Genomic DNA, 25413 nt, shown 5'->3' on the forward strand with positions numbered 1-25413 from the left:
GTGGAAGAAAGTTTCATTTTGAACCTGAACCTGTAAAGTTTGAGAGATGCTTGTGGTGGTGAATTTTATATGTCAACTTGGAAGGATTTGATGAGATTATTTAAATCAGTGAAATCTGAGTAAAGCATATTGCCCTCCATAATGTGGGTTGGCCTCATCTAATCAGTTGAAGGATTGAATAGAACAAAAAGACCATCCTCTTCAAGCAAGAAGAAATTCTTCAGCAGAATACCTTCAGGCTTCATCTGTGCCATCGGCTCTCCTGTGTGTCCAGGCTGCCAGCGCACTCTGCAGGTTTAGACTTGCCAGCCTTCAGAATTGTGTGAGCCATTTCCTTATAATAAGCCTCTTCATGTATAATATTCCTTATCATATGTGTGCTATTGATTCTATTTCTCTAGAGAAGCCTGATTAATACAATGGCTAATAATTAAACATAAATATATGCTTAAATATTAAACGATAGGTACAAGATAGGGTTGATGATGATGAATAGATGATAGATACATAGATAGACAGCTTTATGTCTCCTTTCTCCAGCACCACCTTGTCTCAATAACTATAGTTTTATGGTAAATCATTGAAAATGATAGTGTAAACCCTACTACTTCCTCTTCAGACTGATTTAGCTTTTCTCGGTTTTCTGACTTTCTCTTTTAAAATCAGCTTGTCAATTTCAACAAAACCTACTCGGACTTTGGTTTTTGAATTGAATCTTTAGGTCAATTTGACATCTTAACAATACTGATTATCCATGACATTGATAAACATGTGCTTTTTATTGGTTCATATAAAGCTTCATATAATGTAACCAATAAAAAGAAGTACTGTTATACTCACCATTGATCTCAAAAACTGTATGTTGGGCAAAAGAAGCCACAAACAAAAGAATCTTTACTTCGTATGCCATTTTTCTGAAGATAAAGTGTAGGAACGATAAACCATATTGTTAAACATCAGAATCGAAGTTAAATTTTGTGGAGAGATAATTCCTGAAAACTTGCTGGAGAGAACTTCCTGAGTGATAAAAATACTTTGTATCTTATTCACTGTAGTGGTTGTGTAGGTATGTGTCACATGCACACATACATGCACTTCACAAATATGTGTGTATATATGTATGCACAAATAATATGTATAAATAAATTATGAATGTGTATATGTGTGTATATAGATATTGTATATATACATATATGTATGTGTATGTATATTTATATAAAACTGCATCAAGGCACTTAAGATTTGTACACTTGACTTAAGATAAAATTATTTAAAAAGCCTGAAGCCATCGTACAGAATAAAATGTTATTAGTAATTTCAGAGGGACAATAATCAAAAGAGATTTTTTAAAGTTTTAATTTCAGCTATTAAAAATTATCAGGTTGTTTTCTCTTTATAAGTTTCAAACTCATGTATAATGCTACAGAAATTTTCACCCTAAGAATAAGAAAAAGAACAGACTATGTCACCAAAGGAAAATTAATGTATCAATATTAACATAAAACAGCAAAATGTTTTTCAAGTAAAATAAATATGAATTTTAAGTGATTCATTATTTAGGATGAAACATACTTTGACTATCATTATATGAATAAACCTGAACTCATATGTACCTAGCTAAATAACTCTAAAATAAACAAAGCAATAATTAATCTCTCAGAACAAAATTTAGAAAATTTGAACGCTATTGATAAGCTTTGTCTGAAAGGCCTAGGTAGAATCTTGATTCCTAAATTAGAGACTACAAAATATACATGGCAGACACATTTTATAGAAAATGACCACATGGTACACAATAAAGGAAGTCTCAATACTTACTTGTCAGGAAATTTCTCAGCCTAGTGATTGGCACATAAGAAGCCATAACAAACACCAGGTGTCGTTCTTGTTATTTGACAACTGTTGTCCTAAGCAGGCATTATTCACCAAAAGAAACTAGTCCGCTTAGTTGTAAATTTTTTCTAAAAATATTTTTAAAAATCCAATGCTAAATATAATTTTACTTTTTCCCTTACGTTATTTTCATAACAGAAGTAGTCATAACCATAACTTTTAGCAAATTCTCGTACTCCAGTCCATACATTTTTCAAGGTTTTCGTACTAGTCTGTTATGGACTAAGTTGTGTCCCCCTAAAATTCATATACTGAAGCCCTAACCCCCAGTGTGGCTGTATTTGGAGAAGGGGTCTTTAAGGGAGTCATTAAGGTTAAAGCAGGTCATAAGCCTGGGCCCCTAATCCAATAGGATTGGTGTCTTTGTGGGAAGAGGAGGAGCCAGCACACAAGGAGGGAAGGCCACTGAGGACGCAGGGCCAAGGCAGCCCTCCAGAAGCCTGGGAGACAGACCTCACCAGAAACTGACCCTGCTGGCACCTTGAGCAACGTTCTCTGTGATATTGTTTGAGGGCAGCCCAAGCTGACTAATAGAAGTAAGGGTGTCAGAAAGGGAATGTAAAGAAATTCCATCTCAAATACAAAACCATGTCTTTGATCCTATGATACAAGGAAAGGAGAGACCAGAACATATGCACTAATCAGAAGATAAAGAATAAAAGAGCAGTTGCATATTGGGATTTTATACAAATAACATGAAATTTTTTGGATGTTGTTATTTCCCTCTTACTGCGCTATGAGTGATAATAAGGAACAGGAGAGATGGAGAAAAAGAAGCAATTGTAAAGATATATTGATTGAATGATTGCCAGGCCTTTTCTACAATATCCTGAAGACAAGAAAAGCTGAATAACTACACTGATAACATAATATTCTCTTATTTATTATATTATTATTTATAATATCCTATTATGTAAATGTTCGAAATTTATCAGAATCCATCATTTTCTTCCCCATAGAATCAAGCATTCCTCCTCCTCCTCATCTACCTCCCCTTGCCCCCTCCCCCTCCTTCTTCTCTTCTTTTTGTTCTTCTCCCTCCATCCCTCCTCCCTCCCTCTCTCCCCTTCTCTCCTCCACCCCTCTCTCTCTGAAAATGGATGGTACATTCACCTGTGTTATTTTGATAAAGGGACCATTTATCAATGTGTACGCAAGATGTAGGGACTTTGCATTACCTCAGGGCTAGTAATAAAGAAATGTAATTGTCACCCAGGCTTGAAGGAAAGGACAATGTCAGTTTACTAGGGTTATACATGGAAGGTAGAAACCTCTATTCAAGGGTTCGGACAGTCATAGGTACCCTGGAAGTGATGGTAATAAATATCCTGCTCTTTTCTCACCCTTTCCTCCCCATTAGACCAAATCAAGGTAAGAGAAGAGGGCAAAGGAACCCTTTGACATAATCCATTGGTATAGTCCTTCTGAGCTGGAGAGTAGGGTGGAAAGTAATGGAAAGTTGATTGAGAGAGGCAAACAGAAGATACCAAAATATATCCCTAGGAACCTATCTTGAAGTATAGTCATCAATGTTATTAGATATATTTGAAGGGATATTGTGATTTGTGGATTTTTCTTAAAAATCGTATGTTCAGTATGGTCTAAGCGTGCTATAATAAGCATCTTACACTTGTTAATAAGTGATAAAAGCATTTAGTTTTGAAAATAAAGTTTAAGCCACTGTGAAGAGTCAGCATTCTTATCATCAGTCATTATTACCATAATATAAATTGATTCAATGAGCTAATTTATGTTTTTTTTTAAATGCATGTAACAGCATATAAAATATTATCTCCTGTAATTAAATTACAAATGAGCACAAACTGTTCATTTATAATTGATACTCTGTGTGTATATGTGTGTGTCTATAAAGACTTTCTTTTATGAGTACAAACATGGTTATAGCTATTGTTATATATGATTAACAAGTTATTGGGACAAATAATGTTCTTGGCCTGATGCCACCAAATGAACCATATGTTTACATTTTTGTAAAATTTCACACTTCACTTTTCATATTTTCCTTATATTGATAATGGTACCTGTAACATATTAGGCCAACATGGATGGCACTTCTGTGATTAACATATTTGATGTCTCTATTCTATCATGTGACTATTTTTAATAATTACATTATACTCCAGGTAAATAAATTATCTCCTAAAATGTGAATGTATACATGTATGTTTTTTTTCCCAGCACCCCAGAACCATAAGTCTGGAATCACTTGCAGTTATTATAGCTCAATTACTGAGCCTTAGTATGGGAATAACTTATGATGACATCAACAAATGCCACTGCCCAGGAGCTGTCTGCGTAATGAACCCAGAAGCAATGTAAGATGCTTTGCTTTTATATGCTTTACGTATATAGTTTATATGAAAATAAGTTTGGTGTATTTTGTTTATGAAAGTCTATGCTATTAAAATAATTATTAATGGTCGAATATAAACTGTGGCCAATGACCCCAGATCGAAATATGTATTCCAGTGCCCCTGCTGCATATCTCAATATTTCTTGTAATCTAATGTCACACTTGCTTTCTCATGTGACCTACCTCTACATTTATCTCTATGTTACTTGCATGATTTTATAATTTAATGCATGATTTGATAAGCCAAATATGGGCTTGTGTTCATTATACAAGAATGATTTATTAGAGGAGGCCTTTTGCAGTAGTTATCATGCCTCAGAGGCCTACTGAAGTTTTTGCTATTATCCTCAGTATTTAGAATGTGCTATGAGATTTTACAGAATTAGAACCAAATAGTCAGGAGATTTACGGAAACCATCATCCAGTCAGTGACTGGACCCAGTCTCTTATACTTTTTATTTATTTTATTTGTTTTTAACTGTAACCCAACAGTACATTTTATTTAATTTTATTTAACAGTACACTTAATTTCTTTTATATTATCGCTAATATTTTGCCTTTCTTTCACTTTCCAATTTCTCCCCAAAGCAACTTAATCAACCAAAAAACTTAACCTACAATCTTAATGAGTGTTGAAATTTTTTTCATTAATTTTTAAACATAACTTTGATTCTTGTGTAGATATGAAAAAAATAGAAATTCCACTTAAAAATATAAAATTATGGCCTGTATAAAATTGGTGGAATTATTAATACACATATAGAAACCATTCATCTGTGGAAATGCTTTTTTAAAAAGCTTAGTTTGACAAATTACAATCTTGCAAAAAGTGCTTATTAATCATATCTTTAAATGCATTGCATCATTTGAATAACATTGCGTGATTCTAAAATTTTGGACAACACAGACATTTTATTCATCATTGAATGGGAAAAAAATGATGTGAAAATCTATTTAAAGGAAAATCTGAATAAAGAGGGCATATTTGAAAACGATTCATTGCTAGTCTTTAAACTGGTGGGAAACATCTTCTAGAATTATTCATCTTTAATGCCTTTTGACACTATCACATTCAGTGATTTTGCACAGGACAGAGTCCTAATAGGACATATGCCTTTCTGAGGCAGCTGTCCTCAATCTAACCTTAAAATTTGCCTTATTAAATGGCAGTACTTAAGGAGTTTAACATGTTATTTTGTTTCTGTAATCCATAGAAAATACATGGCCCACACTGATTTTTTTTACAAAAGACTTGTCATTTTTCTGAGGGCTCACAATCAGTAGTCCATGGTTTATTCAGTCTATGTATCCAGCGAGTCAGACATGCTACCTGATATGTTTCCGAATTTCAACTTTCTTTGACATTTTAATATTTTAATTAGGAACTTTGTTTCTTTAGATAAAGAAGTTGTCGTTATGAAACTGTGCTTTTTTGGCTCATTCGAAGGTAGCAATATATCTGAGCTTTGGAAACAATGACTAAGGAAAAAAATGTTTAATAAAATACATTGAGATAGAACAGAGTATAGCTTTTTTTTTTTTTAATTTTAAGTAAAATGAAAGTAAAAGAGAATGGTAGTTTTCAAATACATCCACAAATTGTTGCTACTTCTCCCTTCAAGAGGTAGAGTTTAATTTCCCTCCTATTGAGTATGGGTTGGATTTGGTGACTTGATTTCATCAAATAGACCATGATAGATTGATGGTGTGTGACTTTCAAGATTAGATAATTAAAGAGTTTGCAAATTTCTCTGTACTCTCTCTTTGATCAGGTGCCCAGGTTGAAGCTAGGTGCCATATCGTGAGGACAGTTGAGTAACTTTATATAGAGGTCCATATGGCCAGAAACTTGGGCCTATTGCCAATAGAATAAAAGGGCAGATAAAAGCACAGCTGTAAACATTACTTCATATAACTTAAATTTGTGGTTTCATTTAAGGCCAATGGTCTGCTCCTAGCTTTACAAAAGCTAAATGTAAGTATTATACAAGGAAGTCATGTATCAGAGGCTCTATTATCAAGGAAAAATGGGAGAATAGAGAATGAGAACATCCAGCAAATCTGTGCAAGTATTCAAGCTGCAAATAAATTATCTAATTGGATAAAATTATGATTGATAATCTCTTCCTAATGACAACATTAATTTCATTATCAGAAAATGTACCCCTCTATAAACAAGTTCACACAGAGTAAACATCTTGCATTGCCTATTTCTCAATAATATTAAAGTTCTATCAATTTTTCTCCTTTTGTTTTCTGGAGATAGAAATCATCTGAATTGTTGGCAATGTAATAATAAATCTATTATTTATGGTTAATATAATTAAAGAGTATATTCAAACTGGATGCAACCACAAAAAACACCAAAATTGGTAGTTTGTCCAAAAATCTCTAATGTTTTTCATAGTCCTCATGCGAAAAACATTTTCCTGTAATAATCCACATGACTAGAATTTGAGTCTATTGCCTTAAAATTTAGTAATTTTATATTAGCTATATTTATCATTAGATTATAGACTTTTCTTCTGAGGTTAGTCAATTTACGGAAGCGACGGTTACATAAAAATCTGATGTTTGATGTATTTTTAGTCATTCCAGTGGTGTGAAGATCTTTAGTAACTGCAGCATGGAAGATTTTGCGCATTTTCTTAAGTCAAAGTCCCAGTGTCTTCAAAACCAGCCGCGTTTAGATCCAACATTCAAAGTGGCAGTTTGCGGTAACGGAGAAGTCGAAGAAGGAGAACAATGTGACTGTGGGAATCAGGAGGTTGGTACTAATTTGGCAGATTACACACCAGAATTACATCAAAAATTATTAGTTAATTTTTATACTGTCACACTGCCATTTTACCTAATTTATCAAACTTCCTTTTCAACAAAGACCTTAAGGATGTATATTGGGATTATATTAATGAGTACACTTAAAAATTGGTATATGAATTCAGCAGTTTGTAGATTATTCATACTGGTCATTTTCAAGGTCTTAACCCTATAGCTCAGCGGTCCCCAACATTTTTGGCACCAGGGATGGTTTCGTGGAAGACAATTTTTCCACGGACGGGGGCAGGGGTTGGTTCAGGTGGTAATGCCAGTGATGGGGAGTGATGGGGAGTGGCAGATGAAGCTTTGCTCGCTCACCCACTTCTCACCTCTCGCTGTATGGCCCGGTTCCTAACAGGCCACGGACTGGTACCGGTCCCCTGCTATAGGTGAGTTGACCTAGGTTTATACTTCCCCTCTTGAGCATACACTTCCTTAGTATGTCTTCTTTTTTTTAAAGTTTTATTTATTTTTTATTGAAGTATAGTTGATCTACAATGTTGTGTTAATTTCTGCTGTACAGCAAAGTGATTCAGTTATATATATATGTATGTATATATATACATATATGTTCTTTATTATATTCTTTTCCATTATAGTTTATCACAAGATATTGAATATAGTTCCCTGTGCTATACAATAGGACCTTGTTGTTTATCTGTTCTCTATGTAATAGTTTGCATCAACTAACCCCAAACTCCTAATTCATCCCTCCCCTCCCCCACCTTGGCAACCACAAGTCTGTTCTCTATTCTGTGAGTCTCTTTCAGTTTCATAGATAGGTTCATTTGTGCCATATTTTAGATTCCACATATAAGTGATATCATATGGTATCTGTCTTTCTCTTTCTGACTTAACTTCACTTGGTATGATAATCTCTAGGTCCATCCATGTTGCTGCAAATGGCATTATTTCATTCTTTTTTATGGCTGAGTAATATTCCATTATATATATGTACAACATCGTCTTTATCCATTCATCTGTTGATGGACATTTAGGTTGTTTCCATGTCTTGGCTACTGTGAATAGCACTGCTATGAACATAGGGGCACATATATCTTTTTGAATTATAGTTTTGTCCAGATATGTGCTCAGGAGTGGGATTGATGGTTCATATGGCAACTTTATTTTCAGTTTTTTGGGGAACCTTCTTGCTGTTTTCCATAGTGGATGCACCAGTTTACATTCCTACCAACAGTGTAGGAGGGTCCCCTTTCTCCACACCCTCTCCAGCATTTGTTATTTATAGACTTCTTAATGATGGCCGTTCAGACCAGTGTGAAGTGATACCTCATTGTAGTTTTGATTTGTATTTCTCTAAAAATTAACTATGTTGAGCATCTTTTCATGTGTCTATTGGCCATCTGTATATCTTCTTTGGGGAAATGTCTGTTTAGATCTTCTGCCCATTTTTCCATTGGGTTGTTTGTTTTTTTGTTGTTGAGTTGTATGAGCAGTTTGTATATTTTGGAAATTAAGCCCTTGTCAGTTGCATCATTTGCAAATATTTCCTCTGAGTCTGTTGGTTGTCTTTTCATTTAGTTTATGGTTTCCTTTGCTGTACAAAAGCTTGAAAGTTTGATTAGGTCCCTTTTGTTTATTTTTGCTTTTATTTCTATGATTTATGTCAGAGAATATTTTGCCTATATTCTCTTCTAGGAGTTTTATGGTGTCATGTCTTATATTTAAGTCTTTAAGCCATTTTGAGTTTACTTTTGTGTATGGTGTGGGGGAATGGCCCAACTTCATTGATTTACATGTGGCTGTCCAGCTTTCCCAACACCACTTGCCAAAGAGACTTTCTTTTCTCCATTGTATATTCTTGACTCCTTTGTCAAAGATTAATTGACCATAGGTGTGTAGGTTTATTTCTGGGTTCTCTATTCTTTTCCATTGATCCCTGTGTCTGTTTTTGTGCCAATACCACACTGTAGCTTTGTAGTATTGTCTGAAGTCTAGGAGCGTTATGCCTCCTGCTTTGTTCTTTTTCCTCAGGATTGCTTTGGCAATTCGGAGTCTTTTATGGTTCCATATAAATTTTAGGATTATTTGTTCTAGTTCTGTGAAAAATGTCATGGGTAATTTGATAGAGAGTGCATTAAATCTGTAGATTGCTTTGGGCAGTATGGCCATTTTAACTATATTAATTCTTCCAAGAGCATGGGATATCCTTCCTTTTCTTTGAATCATCTTCAATGTCCTTTATTAATATTTTATAGTTCTTAGCATATAAGTCTTTCACCTCCTTGGTCAGGTTTATTCCTAAGTTTTTTTTTTTTTTGGATGCTATCTTAAAAGAGACTTTTTTTTTTTTTTACATTCCCTTTCTGATATTTCATTATTAGTGTAAAGAAATGCAACCGATTTCTGTATGTTAAATTTATATCCTGCTACCTAGCTGAATTCATTTATCAGTTCTAGTAGTTTTATGTGGAGTCTTTAGGGTTTCCAATATATAGTATCACAACCCACTCATATCAATGGACAGATCTTCTAGACAGAAAATCAATAAGGCAACAGAGATCCTAAATGGTACAATAGAACAGTAAGACTTAATTGATATTTTCAGGACATTACATCCAAAAAAACCCCAGAATACACATTCTTTTCAAGTGCACCTGGAACATTCTCTAAGATTGACCACATACTAGGGCACAAAAGAAGCCTCAACAAATTTAAGATCATAAAAATTATTTAAAGTATCTTTTCTGACCACAATGGCATGAAACTAGAAATCAACCACAGAAAAGGAAATGAGAAAAAAATGATTACATGGAGACTAAGCAACATGCTACTAAAAAACAATGGGTTAATGATGAAATCAAAGAGGAAGTTAAAAAATACCTTGAGACAAATGACAATGAAAACACAAACATACAAAATCTATGGGATGCAGCAAAAGCAGTTTTTAGAAGGAAGTTCAGAGCTATACAGGCCTTCCTCAAAAAACAAGAAAAATCTCAAATAAACAATGTAACCTACCACCTAAAGGAATTAGAAAAAGAAGAACAAACAAAACCTAAAGTCAGCAGAAGGAAGGAAATAATAAAGATCAGAGAGGAAATAAATAAAATAGAGATTTAAAAATAGAAAAAATCAATAAAATTAAGAGCTTGTTCTTTGAAAGACTGAACAAAATTGACAAACCTCTGGCCAGGCTCACCAAGAAGAAATGAAAAAGGAGAAATAACAACCAATAGCACAGAAATACCAAAAAAAAAAAACCGTAGGAGAGTTGAACTATGAACAATTATATGCAAATAAATTCAACAACCTAGAAGAAATGGACAACTTTCTAGAAACATACAGCCCACAAAAATTGAATCAAGAAGAAATAGATTATTTGAACAGACCAATCACTAGAAGTGAAATAGAATCTGTAATTTAAAAAACTCCCTACAAACAAAAGTCCAGGACCAGATGGCTTCACAGGCAAATTCTACCAACATACAAAGAAGAACTTATACTGATCCTTCTCAAACTCTTCCAAAAGATTGAAGAGGAGGGAACATTCCCAAAGTCATGCTATGAAGCCACCATCATCCTGATACCAAAATCAGAAAAAGACACTACCAAACAAGAAAATTACAGGCCAATATCTTTGATAAATATAAATGCAAAAATTCTCAACAAAATACTAGCAAACCAAATTCAACAACACATAAAAGAGAGCATACACCACGACCAAGTTGGATTCATCCCAGGTTCACAAGGATGGTTCAACATACACAAATCAATTAATGTGATATACCACATCAACAAAAGAAAAGACAAAAATCATATGATTATCTCAATAGATGCAGAAAACACATTTGATAAAATTCAATATCAATTCATGATAAAGACTCTTACCAAAGTGGGTATAGAGAGTCCTTATTAGTTATCTATAGGTCCTTATTTGTTATCTATTTTATAGATAGTAGTGTGCATGTGTCAATCCCAATCTTCCAGTTTATCCTTCCCCCCAACCCCTGCAAATAAACTTATGGTTATCGATGTCTTGGCTTTGCTGGACTCTGGGACTTCAGAAAATCCTACTACGAATATAGTCAAACCTACTGATATAAAGAGAACTGGGTTTAGCACACTAGGTGACCAATAAATGTTAAATAAATGAATGAATAAGTGGTTTTATTTTTTCTGTTTGCCAACATTTAAGTTAAGCATCAGTCTGTATATTATATAATATGTTGTCCTCATTAAAATATCTATTTAATGTAAATAAAAGTTGGAACATACTTCAGAGCATTTGATTTGCCTTTCAGGCTTGTGCAGCTCTGCCAGACTCATGCTGTAACCAAGCCACATGCAGACTCAATGTTGGGTCAGCTTGTGCTACTGGACCGTGCTGTGATGCTTGTGCTGTAAGAGCCTTTTAAAAATTTTGTATTACCTACATTAGTAATGTTATCATTTTTTATAATATTTAAATGTTCACATTCTGCTTTACTCAATATCATTTACTTCACCCCACCAGTTTATAGCAAAAGGACAAGTGTGTAGGGTTTCCACTGATGAATGTGATCTCTCTGAATATTGCAATGGTACATCTGCAGCATGTCAAGAAGACCTTTATGTCCAGGATGGGCATCCATGTGCAGAGAATCAATGGGTCTGTGTGAACGGAAGATGTATGAATGGGATAAAACAATGTTCGGAAATATTTGGTGAAGGTATTTATCATAATTTGATTTTCTGTATATGTATTTTTCTGGAAACTGACTAACATACATATCTTTATATATATTAGAAAAGACAAAGGATATTATGAAATGAAGCTATTAATATATCAAAAATATATTAACCTCTAGAGGTATAAAAATAGAAAAAGATAGTATCACCAGGAAAAAAAAAAACTGAAACAAAACTCAATCATTCCAATAAAAGGCAGCACTCAGAGAAATAAAGAATTGGTGTAAGTCAAGTATTTGTTTTATAATCTAAGATAAATAGAATAATAATAATATAATAATTAGAAACTAAAAACTAATAAAGGGGAGAAAAACAAAAGCAATTAATGTATTTGATTAACCCAAAAGAAGGCAAGAACAGAGTAAATAAAAGAACAAAGGATAGGAAAATAAATAGTAATATGTATTGATATTTACATATTTAGCAATTACATTAAATATAAAACCTGTGTTCAATATTCAATTTAGGGAAAGGATGTAGCAAGAAGTGACGATGCAACTACAAGAAAATGACTAAAAAAATCAAGGTGTATTGCATTGATGATATTTTTAAAGGCTTTAGAGTACAATGAAACCAAAGACAACTAATTTAAATCTCCACAGGAGAGAAACTTTGCCTATCTTAGGGAACAACTGACAGCCATTTATGTTCCTAGGGACATATGCAGACTCTGAAAGTTGAAGATCAAGCTTGCCTTACCTAAAGATCTTCAAGAAAAAAGAAAGATAAAATAGAAAAGTTTTAGCAGTTGGAATTGAAGGGGAGGGGCTGTCAAAACCATAGGCCATTTTTCCATGAGGTATCCGCATCTTTGGAACTTAAAAGCTGCTCAGAAACTTGGTCAATTTAATAGATTAAAAAAAAATTTTAAAGGCATTACGAATTTTCTTGCAGTCACAAGATGATCAAAGACCAAATGGTAGAGGAATTTTGCCTTAAAAAAAAAATCTTAGTCTTCCTCCAGAACCTTTTGCTACATTTTGAAGTGCCTGTGTTGGTAGGCCAGGAAGCTATGCTGAGACTAAATGGCATATATTTATCCCTGGCAAACTTTCAGTGAAGAGAAGATAAATGTTTGCAAGGCTCTCAGTTATTAGGGTACAAGGGTCACACCCAAGATAACGAGGTGAACCCAGAATAAAACTGTACATCAGCCTTGGCCCATATAATTGCCTAATTGGACTTAGGTGATCACTGCCTTGCCCAATCTGCCTAACTGTTCCAACCATCATATAGTTGGATCATGTCTTATAATACATTCTCTCAATCTCTTCTTTTTGACTGAAGTGTTTAATCTATTCATGTAAGTAAGGTAGTATTTTCATCTGCTATTTTGCTATGTGTTTTCAGTATATCTTATACTTTACCCTCTATTCCTCAGTAACCTCTTCATTTGTATTGAATAGATATTTTCTAGTGTAATAGTTTAATCTCTTTGTGGTTTCTTTTACTATATATATTTAGTTATTTCTGAGTGGTTTGCTTGGGTGTTACAATTACTATCTTAAGACATTCAATTAATATTGAATTCATATCAAAAGTAAACAAAAAGCATATATATACCTCTGTTTTCCCATCCCTTGTTCTATTTCTGTCAAACATCTTACATCTTTATATAAGCCTAATGAAAAAGTTTTATAATAATTGTTTTATGCAATTATCTTTTAAAGTCTATAGAAGAGAGTCCAAACAATAGATATGTTTATACTATCTATTATATTTTCTTTTACTTTATTTGATAGTTTACTATATTAGCATTGTGTTACTTCATGTAGATCCTGGTTACCTCCTAGTGTCCTTTGATGTCAGCCTTAAGGATGCACTTTAGTAGGTCTTGCTGGAAAGCTTTGCTAAAGATGAGTTCTCTCTCACTGTGTTTATCTTGGAATGCTATCATTTTTCCCTTAATTTTTTGAGGACAGTTTAGCCAAATATAGAATTCTTAGGCTTTTCCTTTCAAAACCCTATAGATATCATCCTACTGTCACCTGGCCTCCTTGTCTTTAATGAAGAGTGGAATCAATTTGACCATGATCTGTGGATCTCTTTAAGATTATTCCATGTGGAGTTTTTAAAGAAATCTTCTTGTAAAAATATAGATATTTTTATATCTATTTTTATATCTATTTATTTTTATATATCTATATATCTCTAAAATATATCTATATATTTTTATATCTATTTATAGATATAGATATAAATATACATTAAATTTGAAAAGCTTTCAGTCATTATTTCTTAAAATACTTCCCTGCCCTTTTCTGTTTTCTCCTCAGTCTTGGAATCCCTACGTGCCAGTATTTCATATGCTTGATGTTGTCCCACTGGTCCATGAAACTATTTTCATCATTTGATTTTCTTTCTTTCCTCATACTAGATAATCTCCATTGACCTATCTTCAGGTCAGTAAAACCTGCCAGATTAAATCTATTGATTTTAAAATTTCTGTAGCGAAGTTTTTCATTTTAGTTAATACAGCTTTCAACTTCAGAATTTATATTTGGTTCCCTTTTTTATTTAGAAGTCTATATTAGTATTTCCCGTTTCGTTTTTAAGAGGTGGTTTCCCCTAGTAATTTGAACATATTTGTAACTTGAACATATTTGTAATAGCTAATTTAAGGCTTTGTCTACTGGATTCAAAATTGGGGATCTCTGAGGACATTTTCTGTTGACTTTTTTTTTTTTCTGGATATGTAGCGTAATTTCATCTTTTTGCATATAGTGTAAATTAGAAAAAAAACTAGAAATTTTAGACAATATATTTTAACGATTTTGATTCAGATTTCTCTAAGGTTTGTTGTTGTTGTTGTTTGTCATACTGCTTATTTGTTTAGGACTTTCCTGGAATAATTTTTCAGGTTCTGTATTCCGTGCTGTGTGCATCTACTGAGTTCTTTGACAGTTTTTTTTTTTTTTTCTCCCAAGTTCTTGTTTTTATTTTTAAGCCAGGCTTCCTAGGGATAACTCCAAATTAGTACAATTTAGTGCCAAGCCAATAACCCATCAGATACCCTTCAATGCCTTGACTGTTTATTTTCTACCCTATGCCAAGGATAGCTTCAAGTTTCAAGCTTCAGGCAGTTTGCAAAACCGCCATAGCTTTCACTTCTTGCTTGTTCAGGACCTAAATATAATCCAGAGAAGAGTGACTGGGGACTTCTCTTCCTCAGGATTGTTCTTGGCATGTGTACATCTTTTTAGATCCATTTATGTATTAAGCTTTTCAACATTCCTTATGATCATCTAGTTCTCCAAGGTTTCCTTTTAAATTCCCAGCAGGCTCTTGTTTTGCCTCAACTGCTGTAATGTTGCTGTCATATTACTATTATTTCAGTAATTCCCTGAGTGTAAGGCTCTTTTTCCCACTGAGCTGAGCTCTAACTCAAACCAAATAACAAAATCATCCTGGGAACAGAGATTTTCTAGGTAAGTGAAAGTTTGGAAAATGTTCAGACTGTGCTCTGGTGCTTTTAACAAAGCTCAAAATAGGTCAGACCTCTTCATTAGCTGTAAGGCTGCTGGCTTTTGGCTACCATGCCACTGAGGAAAGGTGAAAATATCCCCAAATTAATACAGCACTGAGCCCTCTGTCTTAACAACTGTTTCAGCCAGGATTCCACCAGAGACACAGAATCTTCCCCCCACCCCACCCCGCACCCTGTTTATTTTATCTTTATATACCCAAATCAGATGCCATCCCCTCAGGCCAGAGCTTCAGGACAAGCAAAGAGGTCTCTCTCACAGCAAGACTAATCCTGTATTTTAGCCTGCTGTCTGTGCTGTGACCTGGGGCTGCGAGCTGGCTAAAAACTTCTGATTGTTAGCATTCCAGGGGACCCAGGAACGCAAACCCCCCTGGCCACTAGAGCCAGGTGATCTCGGGGTGTCCCTGGGAAGCACCACACATAAAAACCAGAGCACAAGATGCATGTAAAGGCCCCCCTCTGGGAAATACTGGCACTCTGGAGCGTGGCAGGGTGAGAACATGAAGTTAGCATTCACCCACCAAAGTCTCTGTGAAGGAGGGTTAGGGCAGGTCCTTAGACACGGGTTTCATTAGAAGCCTGCCCCTCAGGCCGCAGCTACTAAGATAAGCTGACAGGCCTCCTACACGGAAAGACTGGGCTGACTGCTGACTCTTGTTGTGCCCTGGGTGTAGCCAGTTAAGAACTCTTTCTCCTGTAGTTACAGTCTCGTAGGAGCCTTGAGCATAAACCACACATCCGAACCATTTCACGGTTCTCTATAGCCTTGTGGGTCTCGTGCACGTGAGTGCCTGTTGGTTACCAAAGCCGGATGTTTTAGGGGCTCATCTTTCTGGTGCAGGTCTTAAAAGTTGTGGTGCCTGATGTGAGACCCAAACACTTCACCCCTCAGGGAGGAGCTCCACGTTTTGAGTTCCCTCCCAACTGTGGGTTGCCACTGCCAGGGTGGGTTTACAGCAAGATTGTGTCTCAGCCTTGTCTACCTGCTTCAGTGTGGCTTTCCTCCTGTTTGCTCAGTGTGAAGTGGTCACTCCGCCAGTTTTTAGGTTTTCTTCACTGGAAATTGTTCCATATGTAGCTGTAGATTTGGTGTATTTGTGGGAAGTTGTGAGTTCGGGATCTTTCTACTTTGCCATCTTGAATTGGAACCTCTGTTTCCATCAGCATTTTAAAGAGGTTACTCCGTTGTCACATGGCTTTCATATTTCTGAAGAAAAATCTGTCATATTGTGTCTCTTTTCTCTTTGAGCCATGAAGATTTGTTTTGGTCTTTGGTTTTTTAGCAGTCTTCAGATTATATGTTTGAATGTGTGTTTGTGTGGATGTACGTGCATTAATTCTGCTTAGTGTTCCTGAGTGTCTTGGAACTGTGGTGTAAATACTGTATTATTATACAGATTTTTAACTTTCAATTTATGTTTACATTTAACTGTCTCTCCATAATTTTTTTGATTTATTTATTTTTGATACATTGCCTCCTTGAAGATTTATATCCTTTGTAATTAATTTTAGTATATATGTACCATGGTTCTCCTACTCAATTACATGTAGATGTCTCTATTTTATATTTTTTCTTGAATATTTTACATAAAAACATATTCCTAGTTAAAATTTTTCTCACTGTCTTCATCTTCAATTTTTGACTTACAGAAACTGTCTTCATTCTAAATGCTTCTCTCATATAGACACTGCATCTTATATAGATACATCCATCTTTTTCTTCTGTTAAGTATATGAAGTAAGAGACTAATCACTTTAATTAAATCAGAAACCAATAACTGTTAACGTTTAGTTAGAGTTTTGATTAGGTTCAGTCTATATCTAGTTCACTCTTGTTTCTAGGGCATAACTCTCCAGGGCTTTCAACTGAGAGATCGTATATTTACTGAGACTCCTTCCCTGGCAGATATGTAATCACAATGCAGAAACTGCAGAAAAATATGCTCTGCTTTCTGGAAGTCACCTCTTTATATTTTAATCTCCTTCGCTTTACATGTTTAGAAGCAGGAAAATGTCTTAAGAGGGGACTATACTATATGTTGAGGCCCCCTGAATCTCTAATTTTATCACTATAGTCGTAAAAGATCCTCCAGCTTTGGCCTTATTTATGTCCAATGGCCTGCTTCCCTAGCTAAGCTTATAATTTTGATTTCTCACACATAGCTATGTTTCCAAATGACCTCTGGGATGAAAATCAACTGCTTATTTTCAGTTTACTCCTGCCTCTAAGACTTTCAGCTGAGATCCTGATGGGTCCACAGGGGCTCCTCTTATGTTGTGTCGTTTTTCTTCACAGTTAAATTTCCCTATCAAAAGTTTTTGGCTCAGTCCTCCCACTAGAGTAGAATTAATTGAGTCATCATAAATAAACTGCTCTTTAAGTGGACTGAATCTTATGAGAATTAAACACATAATGTGTGTGGATTGAACAGTAAATATGAAAATAAATGAGTTGTGACTCCAAGAATTTTTGGTCTGGGGAAATTAGGATAAAAAAATAAGATATTATTTTAATGATTTGTCTTGAAAACACATTTATATGGAAACACTATTGACCAATAAGTCAATTATTTGTTTAAAAAAAGTTTCTTATATACTTATATAATTCTAGACTTACTAAAAATTAGAAGATAAACTGCATACTGTAGTTAATCCTAAGGTATCTGTTTGGATAGTAGACAAGATGCTTTCAATATTTAAATATTTCATTGAAGTAGTTTTTTTGTGATTTTAAAACTAGGTTTTATTTTCAATTTTGTATTATGCTTTTATTTTGTGCAATATTATAAACAATCTCAGAATTTTAAGTGTACTCATTAATTATTTTAAATTAATGTAAGTTCAATATGACTAACCACAAAATTTTTTTTCAGGTTCAGGTTTTGGTACTCAAGAGTGTTTTGATCAACTTAATTCTAAGACTGATCCATCTGGGAACTGTGGCTCAACTGCTTCAGGGTACACACAGTGTAATCCTAAGTATGTTCTAGGAAATCTATCTGAGAAACTTTATTTATTGCTTTATATTTGAAAATACCATGAGATAATTTACTTTACATGTAAGCGAAATGTCACTTGATCATGAAGTAAGACTATATTTAATCAAATTATAAATGTCTCAAGTACAGAACGTCTGTACTTATCTTTCTCACACATCCAAACTATCCCTTGTACCATCCCACAGAGCATTTAATTTACATATAGGTACATTAATTATCCATTAGTTAGAAGGACTGATCAGTTTTATTTTGCATGCTGTCACTTTAATTTTACAAAGGATGATCATTCTTCATAGTGATCTAATAAAAATGCATAAATTTTTACTATCCAGGAAGTAACGCAATGTGTTTAAGAACATATACTCTACAAGCAGACATCTTGGTTTCAAATACTAATCCCAATACTTACCTACTTGTGTGACTTTGGACATGTGCCTCAATTTTCTGATATGTAAAATATGCATATCAATTTCACTAACATCATTGGGCTTGTGCTAGTGTGGAATTTAGATACTCTATGAAAAGCACTTAGAATGGGACTGACACATATGAGGGTTAATTGTTAACTACTATGATTATTATATATACTAGAACTAGAATGCTACTGTTACTGTAATATTTTACTTTGATACTATTTCAAACTAGGTTTGATAGCAAAAATAAAAATTCTGTAAAAAATTTCTTGCTTGCATGAATAGCAAAAAGACTTTCATATAGCCTTTACTCAGTGGTTTACATTTTGCCCATTTGCTTTATCCTTCTGTTTTTCTAACTCTCCTCTCCTTTCCTCCCTTCAAAATGATTTTCCTAAACCATTTGAATGTAAATTGGTTACTATGTTTCATTATCCTTAAATAAATCATTGTGTTTTCTTGAGAACAAAGGTTTTTTTTTTTTAATGGCTCTATTGTAGCTGTCAACCACAGTTCTCAATAAAACTTCATTCATTATCTCAATAAAGTATTTATAGGTCTTTTGTCTTGTTCAGGAGCAAATCCAGAGCCACAAGTTTGTTAAACTTTAATCTAGAACATTCTTTTTGTTTCCATTTCTTTTCCTGGTTTTTTAAAAAAAAAAAATACTACAGGCCAATTATTTTGTAATATTTTCCTCAAATTGGGTTTGTTTGATATTTTTCATCATTAGATTCATGTCATAAATTTTGGCAAGCTTGCCACTGAAGTGGTGTTGTACCGTCTAGTGCAATTTTTAAAAGGTACATGCCATTTTCTCTCAATGTTGGATATTTTAAGTTAAATTATTTGGTAAAGTTAATTTTCTTTAGGTCTCTATTGTAAAGTTGCTCTTTCCCTTTGTGTTTAACGTGTAATCTGGGGGGAGTTAATATTGAGACCATGGACATATTCTGTTCTTCTTTGAACTTTCACCCACTAGTATTAAGGTTCACTGATGATTTTCTAACTCCATTATTGCCTCCCCCTTTAAGCTAGAAATGTATTGTAGAAAGAAGTATTCTATTTATTTATTTATTTATTTATTTATTTATTTATTTATTTATTTATTTATGTTTGTGTATTTATTTATGTCAATTCAGACTCAGCAATTGTTATTTGACTCAATAGTATAGAATATATTACTATCATTTATTTTAACGCTTACTTTTTCAAATTGTCTCAATTTTGGCTAGTGAGAGTTTCTTTTAGCTGGCCACAATGTTCTTTCAAAAGTCTGTATGACACTTTAAAAACTTACACATTTTTCCAGCACAGAAAAAGATGTTCTGGCCCCTGTTATATTTTTCCTACCCTTGTTCTGGATTCAGCTGTTTCTCTAAGTAGCCCAGATTCCTTTTAGTAGAGAAGAGTATTTAGTAAACATCTGAGAACCAGGTGTGCTTATTTCTGCCGTTTTCCATTATCTCTAAGTCTTCTCAGACAACAAAGCTAGAGCATACATGTGTCACATTTATTTCTATATCCACGTATTATATCTCTGTTTTTAAAACGTGAACTTATAGTGATAATTTTATTTCCAATCAGACACCACAAATATATACAAAATACATCTTACATTCATAAGTTGCTTTTTCATATGCTCAAGCCCAGAAGCACAAAAGTTTGTTTCATAACTGCTAAAGCATATACTGACTAAAGGAAGCTTTCTAGCTGTTATGATTATATTTTCTTTTAAATCATTGATCTTTTTATATTAGCTGCTATAAAGTGCTTCTCTGCTAATTGCAATATCTGGGTCATTTGGATATTGATATCTAGTGCTTTATTTGCACCTATATCACATTTTAACTTTTTTGGCATGCATAGCAATTTTTTGACTTTATATTGGATACTATGAGTAATACATAATGGAAACTTTGCATACATTTATGATTTTCTGTATAAGTACTTACAAACATTATATTAGTTTCAGATGTAGAACATAGTGATCCAATATTTTTTATAGATTACACACCATACAAAGTTATTATAAAATACTGACTATATTCCCTATGCTGTATGTTACATCCCTTTGGCTTATTTATTTTGCCATTGGTAGTTTGTACCTCTTAATCCCTTTCACCCATTTTGTGCTTTCCATACCCCTCTCCCCTCTGGTAACTGCTAGTTTGTTCTCTGTATCTGTGAGTCTGTTTCTGTTTTGTTATATTTGTTTGTTTGTTTTATTTTTAGGTTCCACATATAAGTAAAAACATACAATATTTGTTTTTCTCTGTCTGATTTATTTCACGAAGCATGAAGCAATATACTATCCAGGTCCATCCATGTTCTTGCAAATGGCAACATTTCACTTTTTTTTGTGGCTGAGTAATACTCTATTACATATATAATATACAAATAATATAAATATATCTTACTTCTGTATCCATTCATCCAATGCTGGGTTCTTAGGTTGCTTCCATATCTTAGCTATTTTAAATAATACTGCTATGAACATTGGGGTACATATATCTCTTTGAGGTAGTGTTTTCATTTTCTTCAGATAAATATCTAGGAGTGGAATTGTTGGAGTTTATGGTAGTTCTACTTTAATTTTTTTTTTTAGGAAAGTCCATACTGTTTTCCATTTGGCTGTACCAATTTACATTCATACCGACAGTTTCTCCACATCTGACCAACGCTTGTTTTTTTTTTTTTTTTTTTGGTCTCTTTGATAATAGCCATTCTGATAGGTGTGAGATGATATCTCATTGCAGTTTTGACTTGCATTTCCCTCATGATTAGTGATGTTTAATGTCTTTTCATGTACCTGTTGGCCATCTGTATGCCTTTGGGAAAATGTCTATTCAGGTCCTATGCCTATATTTTAATTGATTTTGGGGAGTTGTTTTTTTATTGAGTTGTATAAGTTCTGTATATATTTTGGATATTAACCCCTTTACAAGTATCTTCTTCTCATTCAGTAGGTTGCCTTTTTGTTTTGATGATGGTTTCCTTTCCTGTGCAGATCTTTTTAGTTCAATCGGGTCTCATTTGTTTATTTTTGCTTTTGTTGCCTTTGCCTGAGGAGACAGATCAAAAAAGTATATTGCTAAGATCAATGTCAAAGAACACACTGCCTATGTTTTCTTTTAGCAGTTTTATGGTTTTAGGTCTTACATTTAAGTCTTTAATCCATTTTGAGTTTATTTTTTAATATGACGTGAGAAAATGTTCTAGTTTTATTCTTTTACATGTAGCTGTTTAGTTTTCCCAGTACCACTTATTGAAGACACTGTTTTGTCTCCTTTGTCATAGATTAATAAACTATATGTGTGTGGTTTTATTTGGGGGCTCTGTATTCTGTTCCATTGATCTATGTGTCTTTTTATGTCAGTAGTATACTGTTTTGATTACTATAGCAATAATTTGAAGTCAGTTGCCTCCAGTTTTGTTTTTTCTCAAGATTACTTTGGCTATTCAGGGTCTTTTGTGGTTCTATACTAATTTCAGGATTTTTAAAAACATTTCTTTGAAAAATGCAATGGTTGCTTTGATAGGGATTGCCTTGAATCTGTGGATTGCTTTGGGTAGTATGGACATTTTACCTATATTAATACTTATAACATATGAGCATGAAAAACCTTTCCATTCATTTTTGTCTTCTTCAATTAGTTAATGTCATACTTTTCAGAATACATTTTTTTCACTTCCTTAGTTAAACTTATTCATAGGTAGTTTATTCTTTTTAATTTGATTGTAAATGGGAATGTTTTTTCTTGATTTCTCTTTCTGATTGTTCATTATTAGTTTATAGAAATGCAGCAAATTTCTGTTTTAATTTTGTATCCTGCAACTTTACTGAATTCATTTATTTGTTCTAATAGTTTTTTGGTGGAGTCTTGAGGGTTTTCTATATTGTACTATCATGTCATCTGCAAATAGTGACAGTTTTACTTCTTCCCTTCCAATTTGAATGCACTTTATTTCTTTTTCTTGTCTGAGGACTGTGGCTAGGAATTCCAATACAATGTTAAATAGAAGTGGCAAGAGTGGGCATCCTTGTCTTGTTCCTCACGTTAGAGGAAAAGTTTTCAGCATTTCACCATTGAGTATAATGTTAGCTGTGGGTTTGTCATAAATGGCTTTTATTATGTTGAGGTATGTGCCCTCTATACCAACTTTGATGAGAGTTTTTATCATGAATGCATATTCAGTTTTGTCAGATGCTTCTTCTACATATATTGAGATGATCATATGATTTTTTTAAAAGTTTTTTTTGATGTGGACCATTTTTAAAATCTTTATTGAATTTGTTACAATATTGCTTTTGTTTTATGTTTTTATGGCCACGAGGCATGTGGGATCTTAGCTCCCTGACCAGGGATCAAACCTGCACCCCCTGCATCGGAAGGTGAAGTCTTAACCACTGGGCTGCCAGGGAAGTCCCAATCATATGATTTTTATTTGTTGTTTTGTTAATGTAGTATATCACATTGATTGATTTGCAAATATTGAATTATCCTATCATCCCCGGAATAAATCCCACTTGATCATGATATATGAGACTTTTAATGTATTGTTGAATTTGGTTTGCTAATATTTTGTTGAGGACTTACGCATCTGTGTTCATAGGTAATAGTGTTCTCTTTTTGTAGTGTCTGTCTTGTTTTGGTGATTCTGGGCTTGTAGATCAAGTTTGGAAGTATTACTTCCTCTTACCTTTTTTTGCATAGTTTGAGAAGGATAGGCATTAACTCCTCTTTAAATGTTTGGTAGAATTCACCTTGTAAGGTTGGGTTAATGGTGATGAATACTTTGTTTTTGCTTACCTGTGAAACTTCTTATCTCACCTTCAATTATGAATGATAATCTTGTCAGGTATAATATCCTTGGGTGCAGGGTTTTTTCTTTCAGCACTTTAAATACATTATGTCACTCCCTTCTTCTGGCCTGCAAAATTTCTGCTGAAAAATCAGTTGATTGCCTATAAGGTTCCCTTGTATGTGACTCTTTGTTTTCCTCTTGCTGCCTTTAAAATTCTCTCTTTATCTTTAACTTTTGCCATTTTATTGATAATTATAATATGTCTTGGTGTGGATCTCTTTGGATTCATCTTGTTTGGGACACTCTTCTTCCTGGACCTGGATATCTGTTTCCTTCTTCAGGTTAGGGAAGTTTTCAACCATTATTTCTTCAAACACTTTTCCTGCTCCCTTCTTACTCTTTCTCCTTCTGGGAACCCTTAATTCAAATGTTAGTATGCTTGATCTTGTCCCAGAGATCCCTTAAACTATTCTCATTTATTTATTTGTTTTTTGCTTTTTGCTTTTCTGTATGGGTGATTTCCACTATTCTTTCTTCCATGTCATTTATGCATTATTCTGTATCACCTAATCTGCTGTTGATTCCTTCTAGTGTATTTTTCATTACAGTTATTGTTTTCTTCAGCTCTGACTGGTTGTTTTTTATATTTTCTAAGTCTTTGTTGTAGTTCTCATTGTGTTCCTCTATTTCATCCTGAGTTTGGTGAGCATTTTTATGACCATTGCTTTGAACTCTTTGTCAGATAAATTACTTATCTCCATTTCATAGGGTTTATTTCTGGGGTTTTATTTTTTCTTTCATTTGGAATTTATTTCTCTGTCTTCTCATTTTGTTTGACTTTCTCTGTTTGTCTCTGTTAAATTAGGCAAAACCCTTACCTATCCCAGTCTTGAAAGTGTGTCCCGTGTGGGAGCATCCCTATGCAGAATGCATAAACCCAGTGGCTTTGGTGAGTGGCTTTAGATATGAAACAAGTGCAGGCTAGGCTTTTTCCAGGGTGTGCTGGGACAACTGCCTTGGTGGAGGTGGGCTGGAGCCAGGGGGAGGCTAGAGCTAGAGCCCAGCATGAGCCAGGGCTTCTCCCAAGGAGCGCTGAAGGCCACCACCTTGGTGGGTGAGAAGGCTGGTGCCAGAGAGGCTGGAGCTGGAACCCAGTGCAAGCTGTGGTTTCTCCCCAGGCACACCAGTGGTTGCCATCTTGGCAGGGGGTGGGACTGGAATTGGAGGGGCTGGAGTCAAAGGCTGGTGTGAGGCTTCCATGAAGCATGATGACAGCCACCACCTTGGAGGGGGCAGGTTGGAACAAGAGGGGCTGGAGCCAGCATCAGATGCAAGCTAGAGAGCATGCTAGGCTAGTCTTAGCAAGCCAACTAGAGCATCAGTACTTTTCAATCTGTTGCCTCTGCACTGGGACTGGGATCGAACAAGTCTGTGCATGTGCCTTTTAAGAGTGACATATTGGTTTCCTACAGCTCTGTGGTTCTCCTGATCATAAGTCCCAGTGGTTTTCAAAACCAGTCAAGGGGGCTCATCTCTTCAATCACAGACCCCACGGATGGAGGAGCCAATGTGGGGCTCAACCTCTCATTCCTTAGAAAGGATCCCTGATCTTGTGATATCACCCTCCTTTTCTGGGTCAACTACCAGGTGTGTGTGTCCTGACTACATCATTTCTATTCCCCTCCTACCCATCTTCGTAGGATATTTCTATATATCTATATAGATAGATGATAGATGATAGATAGATAGATAGATGATAGATAGATAGATAGATATAGTTATAGATATCTCTCCTTGGTTGTAAAAGAGCCATCGGCTAGTCTTCAGGTTATTCTCAGAGAGAGTCGCTCTATATGTAGTTGTGGTTGTGGTGTGTTCCTGGGAGGTGAGCCCAGGGTCTTCCTGTTCAACTTTCTTGATCCTGAC

General features: G+C 34.4%; 1 protein-coding gene across 1 annotated transcript in view; it reads left to right on the top strand.

Moving 5' to 3' along the window:
- The window catches only part of ADAM2 (ADAM metallopeptidase domain 2), a 99968-nt gene that overhangs the window by 52506 nt on the left and 22049 nt on the right, over positions 1-25413 (top strand). Inside the window, exons 11-15 of the mRNA XM_059909386.1 lie at positions 4093-4229; positions 6857-7034; positions 11353-11451; positions 11565-11760; positions 18140-18245. Of these exons, the coding sequence (XP_059765369.1) occupies positions 4093-4229; positions 6857-7034; positions 11353-11451; positions 11565-11760; positions 18140-18245 (716 nt within the window). The remainder of the gene's footprint in view (positions 1-4092; positions 4230-6856; positions 7035-11352; positions 11452-11564; positions 11761-18139; positions 18246-25413) is intronic.

This window comes from Balaenoptera ricei, chromosome 21 (assembly GCF_028023285.1).
Source record: "Balaenoptera ricei isolate mBalRic1 chromosome 21, mBalRic1.hap2, whole genome shotgun sequence".
Lineage (NCBI taxonomy): Eukaryota > Metazoa > Chordata > Mammalia > Artiodactyla > Balaenopteridae > Balaenoptera > Balaenoptera ricei.